The sequence below is a fragment of the Nicrophorus vespilloides genome, unplaced genomic scaffold (genome assembly GCF_001412225.1).
Source record: "Nicrophorus vespilloides isolate i.1.1-1 unplaced genomic scaffold, Nicve_v1.0, whole genome shotgun sequence".
In the NCBI taxonomy this organism is placed as follows: Eukaryota; Metazoa; Arthropoda; class Insecta; order Coleoptera; family Silphidae; genus Nicrophorus; species Nicrophorus vespilloides.
Window position 1 is genome coordinate 116,798 of NW_017095576.1, and position 14,871 is coordinate 131,668.

At 32.8% G+C, this 14,871-nt stretch overlaps 6 protein-coding genes across 8 annotated transcripts; 3 read left to right on the plus strand and 3 right to left on the minus strand.

Moving 5' to 3' along the window:
- The first annotated feature begins 405 nt into the window (after positions 1–405).
- Positions 406–3,408, plus strand: LOC108557521 (pleckstrin homology domain-containing family F member 2). 3 transcript variants are annotated; one of them, XM_017914067.1, is made up of 7 exons: positions 406–597; positions 1,732–1,796; positions 1,895–2,096; positions 2,160–2,392; positions 2,452–2,611; positions 2,697–2,773; positions 3,198–3,408. In XM_017914067.1, the coding sequence occupies exons 1-7, from the start codon at positions 582–584 to the stop codon at positions 3,213–3,215; spliced, it is 771 nt and encodes a 256-aa protein (XP_017769556.1). In that variant the 5' UTR covers positions 406–581; the 3' UTR covers positions 3,216–3,408. The 3 variants fall into 3 exon arrangements, with proteins under 3 accessions (XP_017769556.1, XP_017769548.1, XP_017769564.1); XM_017914059.1 differs by lacking the exon at positions 406–597 and adding an exon at positions 860–952; XM_017914075.1 differs by lacking the exon at positions 406–597 and adding an exon at positions 1,572–1,668.
- Positions 3,409–5,158: 1,750 nt separating this feature from the next.
- On the minus strand, positions 5,159–6,069 carry LOC108557277 (cytochrome c oxidase subunit 5B, mitochondrial-like). Its single transcript, XM_017913727.1, has 2 exons — positions 5,884–6,069; positions 5,159–5,613 (listed from the first exon to the last, which is right to left on the minus strand). Exons 1-2 carry the CDS (start codon positions 5,963–5,965, stop codon positions 5,330–5,332), a joined length of 366 nt encoding a protein of 121 aa, XP_017769216.1. The 5' UTR covers positions 5,966–6,069; the 3' UTR covers positions 5,159–5,329.
- Positions 6,070–7,464: 1,395 nt separating this feature from the next.
- Positions 7,465–10,243, plus strand: LOC108557478 (sulfide:quinone oxidoreductase, mitochondrial). The gene is made up of 6 exons (XM_017914001.1): positions 7,465–7,818; positions 8,133–8,463; positions 8,522–8,722; positions 8,894–9,103; positions 9,443–9,629; positions 9,690–10,243. The coding sequence occupies exons 1-6, from the start codon at positions 7,727–7,729 to the stop codon at positions 9,992–9,994; spliced, it is 1,326 nt and encodes a 441-aa protein (XP_017769490.1). The 5' UTR covers positions 7,465–7,726; the 3' UTR covers positions 9,995–10,243.
- Positions 10,244–10,273: 30 nt separating this feature from the next.
- On the plus strand, positions 10,274–11,947 carry LOC108557485 (guanine nucleotide-binding protein G(f) subunit alpha-like). Its single transcript, XM_017914015.1, has 7 exons — positions 10,274–10,477; positions 10,533–10,710; positions 10,837–10,934; positions 10,987–11,188; positions 11,249–11,379; positions 11,435–11,621; positions 11,678–11,947. Exons 1-7 carry the CDS (start codon positions 10,290–10,292, stop codon positions 11,864–11,866), a joined length of 1,173 nt encoding a protein of 390 aa, XP_017769504.1. The 5' UTR covers positions 10,274–10,289; the 3' UTR covers positions 11,867–11,947.
- Positions 11,909–12,808, minus strand: LOC108557494 (coatomer subunit zeta-1). Its single transcript, XM_017914026.1, has 4 exons — positions 12,698–12,808; positions 12,399–12,644; positions 12,123–12,347; positions 11,909–12,001 (listed from the first exon to the last, which is right to left on the minus strand). The coding sequence occupies exons 1-4, from the start codon at positions 12,713–12,715 to the stop codon at positions 11,954–11,956; spliced, it is 537 nt and encodes a 178-aa protein (XP_017769515.1). The 5' UTR covers positions 12,716–12,808; the 3' UTR covers positions 11,909–11,953.
- Positions 12,809–13,590: 782 nt separating this feature from the next.
- LOC108557286 (transmembrane emp24 domain-containing protein bai) lies at positions 13,591–14,605 on the minus strand. Its single transcript, XM_017913740.1, has 6 exons — positions 14,548–14,605; positions 14,298–14,491; positions 14,113–14,236; positions 13,984–14,054; positions 13,797–13,923; positions 13,591–13,737 (listed from the first exon to the last, which is right to left on the minus strand). Exons 2-6 carry the CDS (start codon positions 14,472–14,474, stop codon positions 13,616–13,618), a joined length of 621 nt encoding a protein of 206 aa, XP_017769229.1. The 5' UTR covers positions 14,475–14,491; positions 14,548–14,605; the 3' UTR covers positions 13,591–13,615.
- Positions 14,606–14,871: the final 266 nt, after the last annotated feature.

Sequence of the window (14,871 nt, forward strand, 5' to 3'; positions counted from 1 at the left end):
TATAACAGTAAAAAATGAGATACACAGCTGATTTAATATATCATTTTCAATTTAGAGACAATGTTGGTTGCATAAAAAAAATTACTATACATTTGTCGTTAAATTACCAATATAGTTGAAATAAGTTGTAAAAAATAATGGATTATGATAAATGTTGATATTACTATATAGTGATTGAAGAATGTGGCAAGGGCATAACAACATTATTCTATAAAATGACATCTTGTGATAGATGTATTCACTATTATGATTTAATTTGGAGAAAACCTTGTAACAAAATTAGATTAATTCAATATAATATGAGATTTTTTAATAATTAAACTATAATTTTAGAAGATTAATGTAATTGTAAGATATTTAATGATATTTGGATTAGGGCGCCTCCTATTGGTAGATTAGTCTCACTGAATTTATCAACTTGTCATATGACAAATAGATCAAATCATCACAGCATAAATTCTTGTTGTAACAAACACTTTTTTGTGTTCTTATTGTTTTAGTTTTGTTTTGACTTTTTTTTTGACCTGTGGGAGTGCAAGTGCAATCTAGAGGTATACTGAAAGACACATAGAGCCAGCAGAATGGTTGATCGATTGGGTGAGTTCCTATTCAATTTTTGCTGCTGAATTGTTCGACTCCTATTTATTGTTATCAAACTATATGCAGATATTAAGTTGTGGTTTTGCTTTAATTGGAACAGCTTGTGATTATTACTTGATTCACTCATATTGCTCACCACTTTCTAGAAGACACTGTATGCAAGCACAACAGTTGTAAAAAAAAATTGCTTCCAGGGTGGGGAAAAAGTGAAATGGGTCAGTATCAAATACTGTGCTAAACCAAACAGTCTCAATACAGCTGTTTAATTGTGCTTTTTACATTTTGGGTATAATCAAGTGAGAGAAATAAAATAGTTAACACTGAGTCGACATGACACAAATCAACATTGAAGGTATATTTTATTAATTGTTATTTGGAAATTATATTGCAAAAGCAATTTTTCCTTGTTTTTGACTTTTGTTTATCTCATTCCTTAATGATATTTTTAAAATCACAATTTATATTATCTTTGAATGATAATACTAAATATTTATTCATTTATGCTACAGTATAATGTTAGTTGTTTATGACTAATGGTCAATTCATAATTTCTTTAATGAATAACTATCCCATTTATATTTACTAAATATTTTTGTTGTTATAAATTGAGTGAGGATTTCATTGTATGGATATATGTTATTTCTCAAGGTCTACAAAGTAGTAGTCTTTTTATCATTACAATTCTGTGACTTATCAGACATTCATTAATCACCACACTAGATGAGTAATATATATATATGTTTTCTAGAAATTAAGTTTAGACCATTACTACTATGTTGCCAAATACTGTATGCATGTTTATTGAATTTCAATGTTCAATTGCTTATTTAAAATTCATTCATGTGGGTTTTAAATTATACATTAGTATAATCTATTTATAGAGTTTTCTTCATAAGAAGAATACATTATTTAATACAAATGGATTACAGCTATCTATTTTGTTTGTTTTTTTCAAAAATTACGAGTGATGAGTACACTTTTTTTTTCAATTAATTTCTAAATAGTAACTGGAAATTAAGTGAAAGTGATCCAGTGCAAATTGTGTAGCATGAAGTTGAACGGTTGATGGTTTTGCTCACACTTAATTAATTTCCTTTTTTATATTTTTAATTCATTATTCTTCACTTTCAGTAAACAGCGAGGCGAACACGAGAAGAATTTCGATGGTCGAAAGCTGTTTCGGTACTTCTGGACAGGTATGCAATACAATTTTAATACTAAAGAATAAATGTTACATAAAAAAATATTAGGTGAAACATATGTGAAATAATAGTTTATATGTAACTTTGTATAGCCTTTGGGGGTGCCTGGAAGAGTGCTAGTTGGCGAAGGTGTACTAACGAAGATGTGCAGAAAGAAACGCAAGGCAAGACAATTCTTCTTGTTCAACGATATTTTAGTGTACGGCAACATTGTGATTAATAAGAAAAAGTACAATAAACAGCATATAATTCCGCTGGAGGAAGTCAAGCTACAAAATTTAGACGACGATGCACGTGAGTGTATTTCTTTCTTATTCGATGCGCAAAACTGATCCTTGCATTATTATTTTCCATCAGAAAGTTGTAACGGTTGGCTTATCAAGACTGCCTCGAAATCGTTCGCCGTCTTTGCGGCCACCAACATCGAAAAGAAAGAGTGGATGGCTCACATCACTAAGTGCATTGAAGACTTGCTCAGAAAGAGTGGTAAGAAGGCCGTCGAGGAGCACGCAGCTGTCTGGGTTCCGGATGGTGATGCTTCCACGTGTATGCATTGTAGGAAAACGCAATTCACATTCGTTAATAGAAGAGTAAGAAATATTTTAATATTGTAAACGCATTATCTTATAGGATTTGGTCTATGTTTTAGCATCATTGCCGTAAGTGTGGCGCTGTAGTTTGCGGTCCCTGCTCGAGCAAACGTTATTTACTGCCCAGTCAGAGCTCAAAACCCTTGAGAGTTTGTCTACACTGTTATGAAGAGCTCACCTCTGCCCAAAAACAAACGGCGAACGATCATAATATCAGAAGTACGTAGAAGCTAATATGAAATCTGGTGATTTCGCAATTCTATAATTGATTTAATATTAATATTTGTATTTGCTTTTATTGCAGACAATGCCGATACTTCGGGCGAGGAAGATACTGATGATGAGGATGAGGCAAATAAAACGGTAGAATCACACGATTTGGTGAGTTACAGTTACTTCTACAAAACTTCTAACTCTCTCTGGCAACATGTATAAGGAAAAATACTGCAAAATTAACCATTAACCAGTGTTTTACACTACCTCTGAAATTATTCTGTCTTGAAACTACTTTTACTGATTTATAATTATATCCTAATATTACTCTTTGCTTTCATTAACATTAATTTATCATACATATTAATAATATATTTTTTACTCAATATTCTTCATATAACAACATACAAAAACTTCATACATTACATCTAAAATAAAAGTGAATTTTCTCCAAACAACACACTCTTTTTTGCAATCTACCTTTGAAACTTATTAATTAAAAGATAATATACAAAATGATAAGAAATTACACTTCAAACAAGCCTACACATATATTGGAATTATTGATTATAATAATGTATTTATTTTTCAGCCAAAGTTCTATGAATAGCATTGACTTATGTAAATATGCTTTTCTCGTCTGGAAAGCAAATATTGGATGGTAATGGAGAAACTGTGAAAGGCATCAAATCAAAATATGCGTCGGCATAAAATACTAATATTAATGCGGCTTAGGAGATATAGTATCATTCTGAAAGACTCATGAAATTTGTTATTTGAATACCCGTTAAAAAAAAGAAGAAGAAACGAAAACTGCCTGTCGTCTTGGTAATAATGTAACGAGGTTACTCATACATTAAACTAAATTGTTTGTAGTAAGTTTTCATATGAGATTTTTTTAAACTATAATAACCGTTTTTCGGGAGAGCACATTCCAACGTTTTAATGTTTGATTCTCTCTTTCCTTCGAGGATTTATATTTCGTTAATAAGTATTAATCGGTGATAAACTCTTGTGATTTAAATGTCAAGTCTACAATCAAAATATTCTCAGTTTTCGTTTGTTTTTTTCTTGCTTTCATTATTATTATTTTTTTTTGCAAGATAAATTAATTTTGTTGCTTTGGAAGCAATTAAACATGTATATATTTTATTTTCATAGAAATAATGCTATTTTTTATGTTTCTTGGAATTGAGTTTCTTGTACTTTGATTTTCGTTTACGGTATAATATAGATGCATTATTTATTTTTTATAATAAGTATTTTATGGTTGCACAGAGCTTTCAACTATTGCATATTATATATCTATATATAAAAAAAATATTTATGTATTTACAAGGATGAAATACTATAGGAGGGGATGCTAAATTTAAATTAAAAGAGGATTGAATCTTGCGACCAAAATGACACGCTTGTAATGAGATTGGGTTTATTTAGTTTGCGTATTCTCACTTATTTTTTTTTCTTTTAGTTCTTCATATTACTAATACTCTTGAGTTTATTTTAAATGATTATTGTTTATTACTAATTATCGAAAATAAATTTCTATTTGTATATGTATATAGAGATGGTTGATGAAATGAAATTTTATAAATTATACATGATTATTATATCTTAGAAAACGTTATAACTTTGTATTTTTGTTTTAAATAATTTAAATACCATTTATTTAATAATACCTGTACCTATTTCCATATATCAAATCTTATGTTACATTTGATCTAACCCTAAAAAGTAGAATGGATAAGATTATAAAAAATAATAATGAACGACATTGACAAATCCTTATACTATAATACAGCGGTTTCCAACCTAGGAGGCACGCTTCATATATCTTCAAATAAATAAAACGTGTCTATTTTATTTAATCTATTAAAACAATAAAAGGTAAGGGAGGCCCGGAAAAAAAATTCGGGGAGGCGTAGTAGCATAAAGGTTGGAAACCGCTGCTATAATAAGAACGAAATTGGGATACAAAAGCGTTCCGAAGTTACTAGTGGTTAAACTTCAACTTCTCACTTAAGTACTTTTGCTTTAGACTTCATTAGTAAATATCTGGATTAATGTTTTTTTTTTAAATTGTCGTGGCACACAAATGTCTTTCACGGCAGCCAGTTGAAAAGCACTGGTTTAAAGAAACTTAACTCATTTTATTTGTTATCATTGAATAATCCTTTATTAGATCCATATTTTGTAAATGTGGTGGCTATTCCATATGTAAACTTTGAGGATACCTTGTTATATTTATAAGAATACTTTTTAATAACTTACTATATAAATGTTTTATTACTTCCAAATATACCTATAAAAAAAATGTGATTCCTCAGTTTTCAAATTTTAGAGTATTGCAAAAGTCATTATTAACAAGGTATCATAATCAATGCTTCAGCAAGGGGGTGCATGGGGTCGCCAAAGGTGTAAGCAATAGTATTGTTTTCTTGAGAAGAGACAAATTAAATATTTGACCTCTTTCATTTCTTGAGGCGGGGGCGCAAACTAGATTTTTGCTTAATACTCAGATAAATTTAAAATTGAATATACCTTAGATGAATGTGTCATGGAAAACAATAAATTCTTTTTATTTCGCAAAAAAAATAAATTACAAAGGAAATTGCGTTAATAAAGTCTGCGGCTGTGGAACAAACAGAATTTATTATTACATTTTGTTTCTCATTAAACGGCTAATAATTAGTCTAGTCTGCGGATCGCACAACATGTTTCAATTTACAATGGGGCCTTTTGTACGAGGTTGAACCAGTGTCCGCACTCGCACCTGCGGGGTTGTCCCTTATGCAGCCACATCCAGGTAACGTTGGTGGCCTCCTCTTCGCAGATGCAGCCGACGAGGCGGGCATCGAAGGCGGATGGGATTTCGTTGGGTTGACCCTTGGTACCAGCTCCGCGCTTGATTACCTTCAGATCGAAAGGGTTCTCGTTGCCAGCGATCTTGGAAAGGTACTCGCGCTTCTCCAAACCAGTGGAATGCTCCACAGGATCACCCATGGTAACTGCAATTGAATAACAAACTATTATATAACATGCCAGGCAAGAGGTCCATCTAATACATTGGGACTTCAAGACAAAGTATGTTTATGCAATTTGAGGTTATGTAAATAGGAAGTTTGCATTTGCAGCATCTGCAATAGTTTTGCTGAAGGCAATCTCCAGAATCGGAATTGAGTTCATCGATTATTTGTTTATGAGCTCGAATGGAGCGCAAACCAGGAAAATTCTATAGAAAAATTACGTAATGACGGGATTTTTCCCCGCTTACGAACCTTTGGTGGCGAAACGCCTGGAGCCGCACAGGGCGTTCCTTCGGGCTACGTTGAGAGCCACTTTTCCACAGAGAGATGCCATTATTTTCGATTTTTCTGGCGAAAAAACTTCTCACGGAGACCTTCACCGAACTCTGAAATTATCACGCAAAAATGGTGGAGTCGATACTTTATTTGAGCTCGAGCCACGATAATGTGACAGTTCAACCGAACCGAACACTAGCGATCTGACACGAACGACGATTCTCGCCCACTCGAAAACCAAAACCAATCAATAAGTGGAGACGTTTTAACATTGGAATTGTACGCTAAAAATAGTGTGTTAGAATTAACAAACAAAGGACAAAAGTGTGCATTTTAGATACTCGCTTAATTGGACCTTTCATTAATTGGATTATATTCAAATTCTTCATATTTCATTACTTAATTGCAAGTGTTGCCAACACAATACTTTCGATAATCAATAAACATTTTTATTTATTTAATGTTGCCAACTTACATTTACCAATTCGATACATGATTCAAATATTCTCTGAATTTGGGGCAAATCATTTAAAAATATCTTGGATTTTACGTCGACAAAATGCAGCAAAAACAAAATCTGCTAACTGCAATAAACTATTGTTCCTAGATATACATTTTTAATTTATCCTTTCTCCAATAAATATCATAGGGTGGTGCTGCATATATGTTATCAAACAATATGTTTAAAACGCAGAAGAATAAGGGATTTTATTTTAATATTTCATAAGCATACTCGAAAAATGTTGATTATATAAATAAATTATCATTATAACTGAGAAGTAAATAGTTTGAGTAATGAAATTGTCTTTAAATTTAGAAACATTACATTTATACAGTGAGCAACGTTAATTGAGAGACAAGGCCATCATTACATCTGCAACTGTACAAATATGCAACAAAAATAGACATGCGAAATTTCTAAGAATATTTAATTACACCATAAAAATGTAAAAACATAGAACGAGCAGTAAAATCGTGTAATAATTCAAAGCCAATTTTAAATTTGACAAATTATAAAAATTCCTCATTTGATTATAAGAGTTCGTTTGTTCTTTTATAGTTATTTTTTTATTGTAAACTAATTTACGTTTATTCATATCTATATATTAATTAAATGAATAACTGTCATTAAATGTTGTACAAAATAATAATAATTAATGGATTATGGCTTAAGTTACTAATTTGATTTTAACGGAACGGAATACATAAATTCGAAGTAGGAAAAAAGAAATGATTGTTTCATTAAATAATGATATCTAAAACAAGGAATATCCAACTGAATATCTACTAAAAATAAGATTTCTGATCTTATCTAACATATTTATTATGAACAAAGCAGATAGGATATTTATTGACTGTGATATGGAACTTATACTCTTTGGATTTTCATTTATGCCAGCAATAAGTTTCTTTTTATTGTTCTAATAGAATTTAATAATCAAGCGGTACTATTGAAATAATCATGTATGTTTTGTGATACATTGAATCAACAGTCATATATGCATGCGGTGTATTGATAACACGAATGTGTGATTAATTAGCAACGTTACTAACACAATGTATTAATCCAATCGAGTTGTACAATACGCGACGCTGCGTCGTTACGTAACGTAATCCAAAATCCGGCGTTTTCGTTGATGTTCTTGGCAGCGTAGATTCAGTGCGTGAGAGCAGTTCAAATAGCTAGAATACAAGGTGCTGTGTGTGTGTGTTTGTTGCACTTGACCTTCACCAGTTGTAAACTTCCCATTTGATCGAAGTATCAAATATAGGAATAACGCGCGAGAACCAAAGCAGTAGCAAAGAAAGAAGCAAGAAGATGTTCAGTAAGGTGGTGCTGAGCAGAAACCTGGCAAGGTACTCCAACCCGAGGCACCTATCTACAAGTAATGTCGTTTTGGCCAAACACAGGTATTTTGAATGCGCATCATTATTTAAATTTAAATATAAATCGATTCATAACATAATAATTGTTTTATTACAATTATTCTTTAATCCTTGAAATGCCACGCATTGCGAAATGGCATGGTAATAACGATTTCTCTAAACTAAAATGAATATATTTTTAATGCTCGTTTGATATTCGGGGATCCAATCAAATTCTGCAACTTTTATTGCTTATATCTATTCCAAGTAATCTAATTATTATCGAATTCTTGAAATGTTATCAGTTGTGTAAACATACTGCATTTCCAATATGAATCATGCAAATGTTTATGTTCTAGCTGCAAGCTGTTGGTGGTTGGCGGCGGATCAGGAGGATGCGCCGTTGCGGCCAAGTTTGCGAAAAACATGAAGAAGGATGAGATCATCGTGGTGGATCCTGCGGATATGCACTACTATCAGCCTATGTTCACTATGATAGGTGGAGGTATCAAAAAGTTGAAGGATGCCGGCAGAAAGATGGGCGATGTCCTGCCAAAGAATGCTAAGTGGCTTAAGGACTCCGTAACCGAGTTTAACCCAAAGAACAACCAGATCCAGACAAAGAGCGGCGACATAATCAATTATGATTACATGCTCGTCGGCGTTGGGCTTCAGTTGAATTACGACAAGGTTGAAAGCGCTCCAAATCGCTGAACACTAGAAATTCAAATATTTATTTGTTCTTCAGATTCCCGGTGTCCTCGAAGGACTATCCATGAAGAACAGTGGCGTCTGCTCTAACTACTCCCCAAAGTACGTGGATAGAACGTACGAAGCACTGCAGCAGTTTGAATCTGGCAATGCCATTTTTACATTTCCGAATTCTCCGGTGAAATGCCCGGGCGCTCCCCAAAAAGTCATGTACATCTCCGAGCATTACTTCAGAAAAGCAAGTTTTCTCATTATTATTCAGCCAACGAACCAATTTACAAATTCCGAATTTATCAATTCAGAATATCAATGTTTGAATTTAAAAATATTTTTAAAGCCACGCAATCGATGATTAGCATTTATCTATGATAAAAAAAAACGTAATTTTAAATATACGTTATTTTTATAGATGGGCAAGCGTGACAAAGCCAATGTGATTTATAACACTTCTTTGCCTGTGCTTTTTGGCGTTAAGAAATACGCGGATGCCCTCTGGAAGATCGTCAAAGAGAGGAACATCAATGTGAATTTGAGAACAAATTTGATCGAGGTCAGACCCAGCGAGAAGGTAGCTGTTTTCGAGAATCTAGACAAACCCGAACAGAAGACCACCATGGAGGTAGTACATTTATGTAGATATTTTAGTCAGGTTTTGAGCGTGTTTACATTTAAATGATGTTTTTTAAAATTAGCATTACAAGGAAATACGCTAATCAGTGCGATTGCATCACTTAGTTGATAAACAAAGTTGCGTATTTTTAAGATTTCAATAACTAATCAACAGAATGACATTACATATTTGAAATTACTTTTATTTGAACAAACAAAGATATTTTTTAAATCGAATAACCATAATTGCATCTAAAATTATCATTTTTTTATGACTAGTTTTTTTTTGTCAAAGATTTATACAAAGTATTATTTATGAAAGAAATAAAATAATATATTTTTTTTTCAGTATTCTATGTTGCATGTAACACCTCCAATGAGCACTCCCGATGTGTTGAGGACATGCAAAGATTTGGTAAACGATGCCGGATACGTGGACGTTGATAAGGATACATTAAGAAGCACCAAGTTTGGAAACGTCTTCGCGATTGGCGATTGTGGAAACTCTCCGAACTCGAAGACCGCGGCTTCTGTCGGTACGTTGCAATTTGGTTACTCTTGAAATGAATCAAATGTTAATGGATATAATTTTGCAGCTGCACAGTCGCAAATCGTCTTCAAGAACATGCAAGCCGTCATGAACGGACAAGATCCGAAGAGTGTCTATGATGGATACGCGTCGTGCCCTCTGGTCACCGGATACGGATCTTGCATATTGGCCGAATTCGACTACAATCTTACTCCCACGGAAACTTTCCCAATCAGCCAGGATAGAGAGATGTTCATTATGTATATGATGAAGAAGGACTTCATGCCGCCACTCTACTGGCACATGATGTTGAACGGCTACTGGAACGGCCCCGGTCTCATGCGCTCCGTCATGCACCTCGGCATGAAATAACTCAATTTTAATTCACACTATCCAGTATTCCAATAATTAAAAACCATTAATAAATAACGCAATTAAGATTCGATTTTGTTAAATCTATGTTACAAGCTCACTTCCGTTATCTTATCGGGATATATAAGATTACAGAATCGTGAGGGATTAATTGGCAAAGTCTGTATTTCCAAGCACCGATGTATTATCAATTTAAGTTTGAGTGGAGAAACACGCCCTAAACCAAACAAATAAATAAATAAATAAGTACACTGTTGTTGTTAACTTTTGAATAAATGTTGTAAAAAGCGGAAAGATGTTTTGTAACAATAAGCAATCGGATCCGGCCGAGCGCAGGTCTAGGGAAATCGAACGCGAGTTAGAGTACGACGCAAAAATTCAATCCGAGTACAAAAAGTTACTGCTGCTGGGCACCGGCGAAGTCGGCAAGACCACCATCATCAAACAGATGAAGATTATTCACATCAATGGATTCACCGAGGAGTAAATCATATTCACTTTCGAGTTCAAATTTGGATTATCATATGATTCTTTTCAGCGAACGAAAAGAAAAGGTACCATTCATCAAACAGAATATCCACGAATCCATTTATCAAATTGTTAAGCATATGGATTTGTTGAGTCCTCCGGTGTTATTAGCGGACGAGACTAATAACAGATCATCAGTGGAATTTATTATGAAAATTGGACCCAAAGAACCAGACAACTTCACCAATGTAAGTGAACAGTTTTTGTATTTCGCTCGTCAATTACGGAACGGAATTTTAATAAAACATTTATTTATTTAAAGTAATTAATATATTGTTATTATCTCCTGTGTTCAAAGTTTAATATCATTTCAGGAATATTTTGACCACGTCAAAGGGCTATGGGCCGATTCTGGTGTTAAAGAGTGCTTCAACAGATCCAATGAATACCAACTGATCGACAGCGCTGAACAGTAAGATCTCCATTTAAATAAGATTTAAATGTTCCATTTCCATTTTCTTCAGTTTCTTAAACCAAATCGACGTGATTCGGGAGTCTAGCTATGTTCCGAATACACAGGATATTCTTTTCTGTCGTATCATGACCACTAGCATCTCCAAAATTCAATTCGAAATGAATGTTTCTAAGAAGTATGGGGGAGGCGTCGCCAAGTTCTGGATGTATGATGTAGGCGGTCAAAGAGGACACCAGAAGAAGTGGATTTCGGTACTCATAATAAAGATAAACGCAATTTGTATCTATATTCTATATTATGTATATATTTAGGTGTTCGAAGGTATCCACGCAGTATTATTTTTAATAGCAGCCAGCGATTTTGATCAAACCTTGCGAGAGGATGAGAAAAAGAATCGTTTGAAAGAGTCTTTAGAAATCTTCGAGAACATTTATTGGGGCAGGTAAAGATGAAATGCAGCAGTATTAGAAATGAATAAAACTTTATATTTATTCAAGATATCTGCGGCAGGCCGGCATGATTGTATTTCTGAACAAGCAGGACATTCTCCAGAGAAAAATCGAGAACGGAAAGCGCATTGATAAATATTTCCCAGATTACAAAACATACAAACCAACAGCGAAAGAAGGCAACCCAGGCAGCGAGTACGAAAAAGCCAAGCTTTTTATGAGGCAGAAATTAATTGTGCGTAAAGAATTGTCCCGATATAATAATGCATTTTAATAATTTCATTTTCAAAGGATATCACCAAAAAGAAGCCAGATCCCGAGTTGCTCTACGTAGCTGGATTTACAATGGAGCAGGAAATTGAAGATAGAGATATTTACGTGCATTTTACTGTTGCAACCGATACGAACAACATTAAAAAAGTTTTCGACAGTATTCATGATATAATACTTAAACAAAACTTGAGCTCTGCAGTATTTTAAGGAGTTTCCATCATTATATTTAAAAATAATACATGCAATAAATTATATATATATATATTTATTATCATATGTGGTAATATCTTACAGTTACTTGAGCAGGGACCATTTCAGTTGCTCTTTAGCTGTGAGGAGAACCTGCAATGAATGAGAATGAAGTTGGCCAAGTTTTATAAAAAAAATGTATTTGATTTATTATTAAATTAATATATAATACATAAGCCTATCACCAGAACAGTGAATGCAAAGCATTTGTTACCTGAGCAACTGTTTGTTCCCCAAGTGGAATGTCATCTGTTCTTAGGGCCACTCTGGACACCACTGAGTTGGGATCAGCATCTATTATGATTCCACCATCGCAAATCTCATCTAGTGTCAACATTACTATATCCAATGACTCCAACACTGCCCTTCTCTCAACATTTTTCCTAAGGATTTGACTCACAGAATCATACAAGCAGTTCAGCACGCTCATTAAAATCAACTACAAACAAACTGTTAATCTCACAGCTATATTGATTATTTTTATAATTACTTCATTCTCATGTGAGCTGCCCATAACATAGAAGAACAAATCAACATTACTTTTATAGATGCAGGTCAATCCATCAAGCATTATGATCTCAGCATTAGCCCTATGTGTCTTACTGAAGAGGTTCTTTTCAAAAGCCTTTTGCTCTTTCGGTGTTGGGAATATATTTTTGTCGTAGTATTTAGCTAATATCCTATTGCCATCATTATCCAGGATAGCAATACCTTTCACTGTGTACAAACTTGGCTCCTGAAATGATAGAAACGTAAAACCAAATTAAACGAAAATATTTTCTTACTGACAAACAGGTGCCCTTCCATTTTATTCAATGTTTTCCTTCGTTTATGCTTTAATAAATAAAAATACGTGGCTAATAACACACACCACAGAAGATTGATAGCAATTGATAGACGTCAACTGTCAAAAAAAAAACTGTCAAATTATTTTTGAAATACTCTTGATTTCAAAACGAATATTGTTATAAATTTAATATTTCTTTATAATTTATATATTCTCTTATATATTTATATTAAATAAAATAATTGAAACTATATTTGAGATTAAAATTTACTAGCAACTTTACATACATCTGTGATAGGGGTTTACACCCATGATAGAAATATGTGTATTTGTATCATGTAACAACATACATGTTTTGCAGCTTATTAGAGAAATATGATCCAAATGTAGTCTGGTTAATAACTACATTTTCTTTACTATGCTAATTAATGAGTCATATACAGAAAAAAACTTAAAATTGGATGTAATAACTTGGTCAAATATATTTGTTTCTTGATCAAATGAAATAGTCAAGGTACACTTTAACAAATATTTATTAAAAGTATAATATAAGACCCCTTTATTGGTTTTATCATTCATTTATTTTATCATCTTCAAAAATAGTATAAAATATTTAGTACTCATATGTAAATTATAGAGAATGTAGCTTCCATGAGTAATAAGTTTATAAAGGAAAAATCAATTATATAGTAAAGTAATTTTCATGTACAAACATTGCAAAAATAAACAAATCTTTTTTCGTATTTATTATTTAAAAATACAATCGCGTACAAAATAAATTAACTAACAAAAGATGATGCAAAACAAACCAGATTAGATATTTCAGTGGTTTGTTTTTATTTTACTCTTTTGGCTGGAAAATCAATGGAAAGTAATTTAAATGAATCAATAAAGGAGAGTAATAATTCTATTATATTGACTTATTCAATGAGTTTCTTGGCTTTGAAGTACCTCCTCAAGTAGAGCACCTGCCATGTGGCCAATCCCAACAAGCAAAGCATTGAAAATATAGAGAAGTACAAAACCCTGGAGTTTGTAGATTCTGTAATAATTAAATAAGTTAATATGATTGTATTATACAATAATTATATAATAATATACCATTTGTGTCTCTCATTTCTTCTTCACGTTTTCTCATCATAGCAAAGTCATTTACAATGTCACTTGACAAATCCTCCAGCCTCCTCAACTCAACCTCAATTGGCTTTAACTTAGCTGCTTCTCCAATCTAAAAATATAACCATTACATTTGCATACACTATTACATTGTATGTTGCCAAACACTAACCCCTTCATAATTTTTGGCCTCAACTCCATGTTTGGTAATTAATGAGATTTCCTGTGCAATTGAACGTTGATCTACAAAAGAACAGTAGTTGCAATTAAATCACATTTAATTAATGTGTAATAAATTTACGTTGAGGGACACGTGACATGAAACAAATCTCAAATGTATCATATGTTTCAGTTGTGAATGAAAACTTTCCCTCACTGGGTGCATCCTCCCTTTGTGCCAAGATGTGACCCTTGGAGTCCCTAACCTAAAGCAACACATAGTTTTAAAGAACAAAAATCATATATATACAGTGCAATAGATCTTACAACATAGTCAACTTTTTGACCTGGTGCTTCAGAAACTCCAAACTCGCCAGTTACCAAAACATTCTGGTGAAGTTCTTCCTTCAGGCACTTGTGAGTGTTAGGCTCCAATTTCCACATAATACCATTCACACACAGAGCGCTGCATAGCAGCAGACCAACTTTCCACAGACTATCCATTATTTGTAGCAAAGAATCTTTAAAGAAAATGAAATATTTTATTTGTGGAGTGCAGAATTTTGCGCTCCCTCACATCAACATCCGTTTCAAAATATCGATGAGCTGGCCAAAACCTCACAACCGCACTTGTCAAATTTTCATCGCAAGCGCTACCAACTAAACATAAAAATGATTTAAATGTTCATCACTTGACTTTACAAATTTCTTGATAGTATATATATAGTAATAATCTAATAATATTAAAAAGTAACAGTTTCTTGTTTAAAGACTAGTAGGTTTATAATTCCTTTCATTTTCTTTTTCAGTTGGCAACGTAATATATACAGGTAGTATCAAATTTTATTAAATAGAGGATGTTTAAAATAGTATTATTTTTCTTAAAAACAGCGTATACAAA

What these genes read in the sequence shown, in the direction of transcription:
- LOC108557521 (XM_017914059.1), top strand. Translation starts at nt 931, where the DNA reads ATGACACAAATCAACATTGAAG. An exon ending in TCACATTCGTTAATAGAAGA is followed by an intron (nt 2,393 to 2,451) that starts GTAAGAAATATT and finishes TCTATGTTTTAG; the next exon opens with CATCATTGCCGTAAGTGTGG. An exon ending in GAACGATCATAATATCAGAA is followed by an intron (nt 2,612 to 2,696) that starts GTACGTAGAAGC and finishes CTTTTATTGCAG; the next exon opens with ACAATGCCGATACTTCGGGC.
- LOC108557277 (XM_017913727.1), bottom strand. Translation starts at nt 5,965, where the DNA reads ATGGCATCTCTCTGTGGAAAAGTGGCTCTCAACGTAGCCCGAAGGAAC. An exon ending in CAGGCGTTTCGCCACCAAAG is followed by an intron (nt 5,614 to 5,883) that starts GTTCGTAAGCGG and finishes ATTCAATTGCAG; the next exon opens with TTACCATGGGTGATCCTGTG.
- LOC108557478 (XM_017914001.1), top strand. Translation starts at nt 7,727, where the DNA reads ATGTTCAGTAAGGTGGTGCTGAGCAGAAACCTGGCAAGGTACTCCAAC. An exon ending in CCGAGCATTACTTCAGAAAA is followed by an intron (nt 8,723 to 8,893) that starts GCAAGTTTTCTC and finishes TTATTTTTATAG; the next exon opens with ATGGGCAAGCGTGACAAAGC. An exon ending in AACAGAAGACCACCATGGAG is followed by an intron (nt 9,104 to 9,442) that starts GTAGTACATTTA and finishes TTTTTTTTTCAG; the next exon opens with TATTCTATGTTGCATGTAAC.
- LOC108557485 (XM_017914015.1), top strand. Translation starts at nt 10,290, where the DNA reads ATGTTTTGTAACAATAAGCAATCGGATCCGGCCGAGCGCAGGTCTAGG. An exon ending in GAGAACATTTATTGGGGCAG is followed by an intron (nt 11,380 to 11,434) that starts GTAAAGATGAAA and finishes TATTTATTCAAG; the next exon opens with ATATCTGCGGCAGGCCGGCA. An exon ending in TTATGAGGCAGAAATTAATT is followed by an intron (nt 11,622 to 11,677) that starts GTGCGTAAAGAA and finishes TCATTTTCAAAG; the next exon opens with GATATCACCAAAAAGAAGCC.
- LOC108557494 (XM_017914026.1), bottom strand. An exon ending in GCAGCTCACATGAGAATGAA is followed by an intron (nt 12,348 to 12,398) that starts GTAATTATAAAA and finishes GTTTGTTTGTAG; the next exon opens with TTGATTTTAATGAGCGTGCT. An exon ending in GGGAACAAACAGTTGCTCAG is followed by an intron (nt 12,002 to 12,122) that starts GTAACAAATGCT and finishes CATTCATTGCAG; the next exon opens with GTTCTCCTCACAGCTAAAGA.
- LOC108557286 (XM_017913740.1), bottom strand. Translation starts at nt 14,474, where the DNA reads ATGGATAGTCTGTGGAAAGTTGGTCTGCTGCTATGCAGCGCTCTGTGT. An exon ending in GTCAAAAAGTTGACTATGTT is followed by an intron (nt 14,237 to 14,297) that starts GTAAGATCTATT and finishes GTGTTGCTTTAG; the next exon opens with GTTAGGGACTCCAAGGGTCA. An exon ending in AGGCCAAAAATTATGAAGGG is followed by an intron (nt 13,924 to 13,983) that starts GTTAGTGTTTGG and finishes TTATATTTTTAG; the next exon opens with ATTGGAGAAGCAGCTAAGTT.